This window comes from Athene cunicularia (genome assembly GCF_003259725.1).
Source record: "Athene cunicularia isolate RWA chromosome Z unlocalized genomic scaffold, athCun1 chrZ_part1, whole genome shotgun sequence".
In the NCBI taxonomy this organism is placed as follows: Eukaryota; Metazoa; Chordata; class Aves; order Strigiformes; family Strigidae; genus Athene; species Athene cunicularia.
Genome location: NW_020799142.1, coordinates 13686205 through 13692204, shown reverse-complemented (window position 1 = coordinate 13692204; position 6000 = coordinate 13686205). Strand labels below are relative to the sequence as shown.

The 6000-nt window shown below is 36.9% G+C and overlaps 1 protein-coding gene across 1 annotated transcript in view; it reads left to right on the top strand.

Moving 5' to 3' along the window:
- CWC27 (CWC27 spliceosome associated protein homolog) overlaps window positions 1-6000 on the top strand; it is a 123440-nt gene that overhangs the window by 1297 nt on the left and 116143 nt on the right. The window contains exons 3-7 of the mRNA XM_026865553.1: window positions 1256-1368; window positions 3286-3429; window positions 4160-4258; window positions 4432-4535; window positions 5574-5643. Coding sequence (XP_026721354.1) covers window positions 1256-1368; window positions 3286-3429; window positions 4160-4258; window positions 4432-4535; window positions 5574-5643 — 530 coding nt within the window. The remainder of the gene's footprint in view (window positions 1-1255; window positions 1369-3285; window positions 3430-4159; window positions 4259-4431; window positions 4536-5573; window positions 5644-6000) is intronic.

Sequence of the window (6000 nt, the reverse complement as noted above, 5' to 3'; positions counted from 1 at the left end):
AGGGCGGCGCTTGGGGGCAGGGAGATGCCACTGGCCGGGGCGGGCCGAGATTCGTGGGATCCGGCAGCGGGACACAAATAGGGGCTGAGCAGAGTGGGTTGAGAGCAGTTCGGTGGAGAAGCACTTGGGAGTAGCAGTGGATGGAAAACTGACTATGAGCCGGCAATGTGTGCTCGCAGCCCAGAAAGCCAACTGTATCATGAGGGAAGTGTGGCCAGCAGGTCGAGGGAGGGGATTCTCCCCCTCTACTCTGCTCTGGTGAGACCCCACCAGGAGCACTGCATCCAGATCTGGATTCCTCAGCACAGAAAAGATACCGACCTGTTTGAGCAGGTCTGGAGGAGGCCACAAAGATGAGAGGGCCAGAGCACCTCCCTTATAAGGACAAGGCTGAGAGACTTGGGGTTGTTTAGCCGAGGGGAAAGAAGGCTCTAGGGAGATTGTACAGCGGCCTTCCAGTACTTAAAAGGGGCTCTAGGAAAGCTGGAGAGGTGCTTGTTACAAGGGTGTGTAGTGATGGGAGCAGGGTAATGGCTTTAAACTGCACAGGTTAGATATAAGAAAGAAATGCTTTCCTGTGAGGGTGGTGAGACACTGGAACAGGTTGCTCAGAGAAGCTGTGGCTGCCCCCTCCCTGGCAGTGTTCAAGGTCAGGTTGGATGGGGCTTTGAGCAACCTGGTCTAGTGGAAGGTGTCCCTGCCCATGGCAGGGGGTTGGAACTAGATGATCTTTAATTTACCACATGTTTCATTCTGTGAAAATGATCAATTTGGGTACAGTGTAGGTAGTAAAAGGGGTGACGCCTGTGTTCATGCTGGTGACTGAAAACGCTAACCATTTGGTGTATGGGTATGGCTAATGATGTGTGTGATATGTTGACTGGAACAGAGCATTGTAGTTTTAGCTCACCTTTTAAAATTATGTATATTAGTAGTATCATTCCAGTGATAAAAGCTGAAAAGAAAATAATTCATTGATGTCATTGTCAGTGATGCGCAGTCTTGCTATAGAAACATATGACACCGCAGTTTTTTTATTCATGTCATCAGCAATACTTTGTAGCTGTAATACAGTTGCACTGAGCAAAACAGTGGAAGAAGAGGGAAGCCAGTGGAAATAACAGAAATAGCAGAATCTAGTTATAGCAACTGCTTTCTGGAACTTAAGTCTCTGGACATCTCTGCATAATCTAGATGAAAGTTTGATTTTGAGACCATTTACATGTATTTAATACTATCTTTTTTTTTTTTTTAGAGTATTACAATAACACAATATTTCACAGAGTAGTGCCTGGCTTTATAGTGCAGGGAGGTGATCCCACTGGTACTGGATCTGGTGGAGATTCAATCTATGGAGCTCCCTTCAAGGTATTTATATATGTTATGCATTAAGTTTTGGTTATTCTGTCAGTTGTTCTTCCTCCTGTGTTAGGTTGTAAGAAAACCTTATATTAAAAAATGCAACATTATACATATACAGTAGTTGCTTTCACATGCTTGTTACAGAAGCTCTCAAATAAGCAACCAAAAATTGAAAACATTACCAACACAGTTAAGTATCCCTCCACAACCATTCAACAGCAGGTTCAAATGCCCGTGAGAGAGAACAAAACACCACTCCTTAAGGTTTAACAACCCATAATAACCTAGGGTTTAACAACAACCCAAAATGCTCTGTCATTCACCTAACAAGTGAGGAATCTCAACCTTGAGGAACTTCTCAGGGCAGCATCCCAACCCAAGTCACCTCAAAGAGTTTCCTCGGGTGGTGTCCCAACCCAAGGGGAGGGACCTCAACCACAGTGTGCTGCTTCAGGGAGTAACAGTGGCTCAGAAATGGCTCTCCCAGGTGACTATTTATACCCAGCTGAATCTGATATAGTTAGTAGCGGCTTTCATTGGCCAAAGGCCCCAACTACCGTCAAGCCCTGTGAACAAGGGCACACAACAAGGAAATCAATAGCTGCTACACTCCAGCAGCCAAGAAACCCTATTTTCATTGGGTGGGTACACCTGCCACAATTCTGCTTCAGTATTTTTGAATATGCTTTTTTGAATTGAGAGTTCTTAAATCTAGCTGTTCTGATATTATGATAAATGTATAATCTTACTAGAATGAACTTCACAAGGAAGAATAGGGGAGGGGAAGAGTGAAGAGTATGTGTTGATATGTGGCAAATACAGATGCAGAATTATACATTGTTTGTGCACGTTTTATCTCATTTAGCAAAGGTCTCTGAACATTATATATGTCTTCATTGGTATTATTGATACTAGCATGGTTCATCTATTTACAAGGACGCTCAGATCTTGAGTGAAGCTACACACATACAGCAGCTGTGTTCTGTCTGATGTTTTATTTCAGATGGGGCAGGCACTTTTAACTTGTGACAGATGCTGCATAGCATGTCTCTGGGATTTCCATCTCCCTGCTTCTAGAGTAGACTTGTAACATGAATGGGAAGTTTCTGGAAGAGATTGGTACCTGAGCAGAGAACAAAACAATTACTACCATATTGTGGTAGCATTACCGCTCAAAATTAGCGATATCTCAATATTGCAGTATTTAGAATTGTGATACTGCCATGGTATTAATATTACTCACAGCTTTCACCTTGCTTTTAGAGTAGTCCTATTTTATTTTCTTATAGTCCAGAAAATGTTTTCCCTATGGATTTTGGCAGTACTGTACCATTAAAACTGTTGTTGAGCTTCCAGTTACTTTAAATGAATTAGCATTTTTTTCTCCTAAGTACAGTGGTTAACAAGAATGATAGGTTACAAGAAATACATGAAATGCAGTTACTTTTAGAAATGCTTTGAATTTTCTTAATATTGGGGGTTAATAAATTCCAACAAAAATAATGAATAACATTTATTAGGCAATGATTGGAAAAAGAAAGTTAACAAGACAGAACTTAGAGTTTTATTAAATCACATGTCCATCTATTATTAGTATACTATTTTTTAATTTCTTTATTTAGGTGTTTGTTGGTTATGTGTTTATGGTTTCTTCTGAAAGAATGTTGTTCACTTGTTTACATTATTATAGTTATTAAGAAGAAAAAACTTAGATTGACTAAAAAAATACTTGCTGCTGAAAACAGAAGCTTTTAAATACATTGTTTCAATATTGTTGCATTGTTTCCGTTTTAGTACTGTCTCAATTTAAAAAAAAATTAACAGCATATTTTCCGAATGTGCATGTTGATGTAAATAAGCCATGTCTAAAGAAGTGGAAAAATAGTTACATACTTAAATCATGTTCTTTTCTGTCTTTGCCAGGACGAGTTCCACTCACGATTGCGATTTAATCGAAGAGGACTTGTTGCTATGGCAAATGCTGGGCCGCATGATAATGGGAGTCAGTTTTTCTTTACGTTGGGTCGTGCAGATGAACTTAATAACAAGCATACAATCTTTGGAAAGGTCTGCTACATGGACTAGTGTCCCAGTTTGAGTTTGACAGAAGCTATGCTAAGTTTCTCTGTATTCAGAGACTGTTTTAGTGTTCTTTGCTGCTATGTGCATTTGAAATTTATTTAACTGCTTTCTAAGCTGTCTCTATTCTCGTATTTCACATTTCTGGCAGAAATGTTTCAGTGGGTTGTTCCCATAAATATCTACTTTGATGTTGTTATTCTTCTGTATTATATTTTTGGTTTATGTTTCTTTTGAATAATCTTACTAATACTATAGCTCTGTCTTACAATCAGTTCATCTAATACCCGTGACTTTTTAGAAAATTCCGTTTGTAAATGCTAGTTACCCAGGAAGAATCAGGAAAATGAAAAACAAGATGAATTTACCACTCTCATGATTTACTTGAAAGAAAATAAACCAGCTATTTTTTATTTCACAGTGTCTTTTATTTTCCTGTTTCACAGCTCACAGTAAGAGTTTGACATCTTCCCCTGCATACACTCTCAAAATGTAGGTTTAGCTACCTGTCTTCATTCAACTTGTGCTGTTAAATTTAAAAAATCCCAAACCTTTGTAAGTTATACTTGCTGTCTTTTAGAAATCATACGTGCTTACAGTATTTCCTATATCGTTTATATTTTCAAAACTCTTTACATAATAATTGCCTTGCATTTTGCAGAATAATTTACAAATATTATAGCTACGAACTTTCAAACCTTTTTTATTAATTTGGCAGGTTACAGGGGATACAATATATAACATGTTGCGTCTGGCTGAAGTAGAAGTTGACAAGGAAGAGAGACCTCTCAGTCCACACAAAATAAATAGCAGTGAGGTGAGTGTTCTGATTTGAAATTTGAAATTTTAAAATTATTTTGTTCATATTATTCAGAAAACTGTGTTCTAGTATGAAAACTTGTGTGTGTCTTTATGTATTATTTTAAAATATTGAATCATTTAATTAAACTACTTATTAAAGGTGTTTCTAAAATACTACTTTTTTAACAGGTTTTGTTTAATCCTTTTGATGACATTGTTCCAAGACTGAATAGAAAGCTGAAGAAGGACAAACCAGAAGAAGAAATTAAAAAGTCCAAAGTAAAAGGCACAAAGTAAATATATGCAACATAAATAGTTGTTAATTTTCTTTTACCTTTAATGTGCATGTTAATTTTCTTTTTCTGGATTTGAAACACAAGGTTTTCTGAAAATGCACAGAGGAATGTTCTCTAATCTTGGCAAAACCTACTTGTCTATTTCTGAAGAGATCATACAAATCTAGTTGCTCTGACTGGAGTGGTTACTGTACATCATTTGATCTGTGGCTGTCTGCATGCTGATAGTTTGTGGCAAAAGAGAGGTAAAAGGTAGTTTAGCCATTTCCCATGGGCAAGAACATGCAAGCATTCTTTTGTGACCAAGATGACACTAAAGTAGTAACTGGGTCATAGGTCAGTTTGAGGTTTTTGAACTTATCAGCTGCTGCTTCTCTCCCACTAAAATACTCAGCAAGAGGCAGGCATTTTGACATGGGAAATTTCATTTTCTGTGAATGAAATTTCATAGTCATAAATAGTAGGAAATCTAAAATGTGTGTATGCTGTTAGTTCTGTTGGACAGAAATAAAACATGTGACTGACTGGTTCCAACATAGTATAATCAGTTAATTTTGGGGGGGGGGGAAAAAAAAGGCATTATGTCTTTTAATTACATTCTATTAATGTGTGTGCATTTGATGCCTTTCTGAGCCATCATATCTTGAAAATTTTGTTTGGTAGTTCAGTGTTGCTCTGTTGAAAAAAAAAATTTGCAAAAATGTAAATGCTCTGTTTTCAGAGCTGTCAGCATTTAACAGTCTGTGAAAGTTAGTCAAGGCAGAATTTCTTAAATTCCATCTTACCATTTTCTAAGTGATGCTTACCTATCCTGATTGTTTTGTCTCAGGAATAGAATAGAGTGGAACATGCTTCTCTAAATATTCATGGTTTATTGCAAAGCAACATATTGTAGTTGTTTAAATTTGGTACATTTAGCAGGACAAAAAGATTTTTTTTGTCCTTGCACACAGTATGAAAGTAATATGTTTAAAGTTTATGGAATATTAATAAGTATTTAAAGTTTTACTAGAAAATGTGTTTTCTCTCTTGAAGAAATTTTAACCTGCTTTCCTTTGGGGAAGAAGCTGAAGAAGAAGAGGAGGAAGTCAGTAGAGTTAGTCAGGTGCTGTACCAAATCATCCCTGTTTTTCTGTTTAGCTTAAAATTACCTTTTATGTGTGTTTATGAAAAGCTTTAAAGTCCTTAATCTTATGTTTCAATTTTGAACAATAATACTAAAAATTACTTCAGTTTTTATGATTCTACTATTTTAACATGTTGAAAAATCAGAGGTTTTTAACTTGTAACTTTGAATGTACCTTCAGTTACTGCATGGTATTTTTACATTTCCATAAACATAAAGTTTCATACTTCATAGTATAAATCTATGCCTGCTGTTTAAAATTCATGGATGTGAGAGGTACTTTATTCTTCTTTACCACCTTAATTATAAGAGTGTGATTTGATGGTAAAATACTGG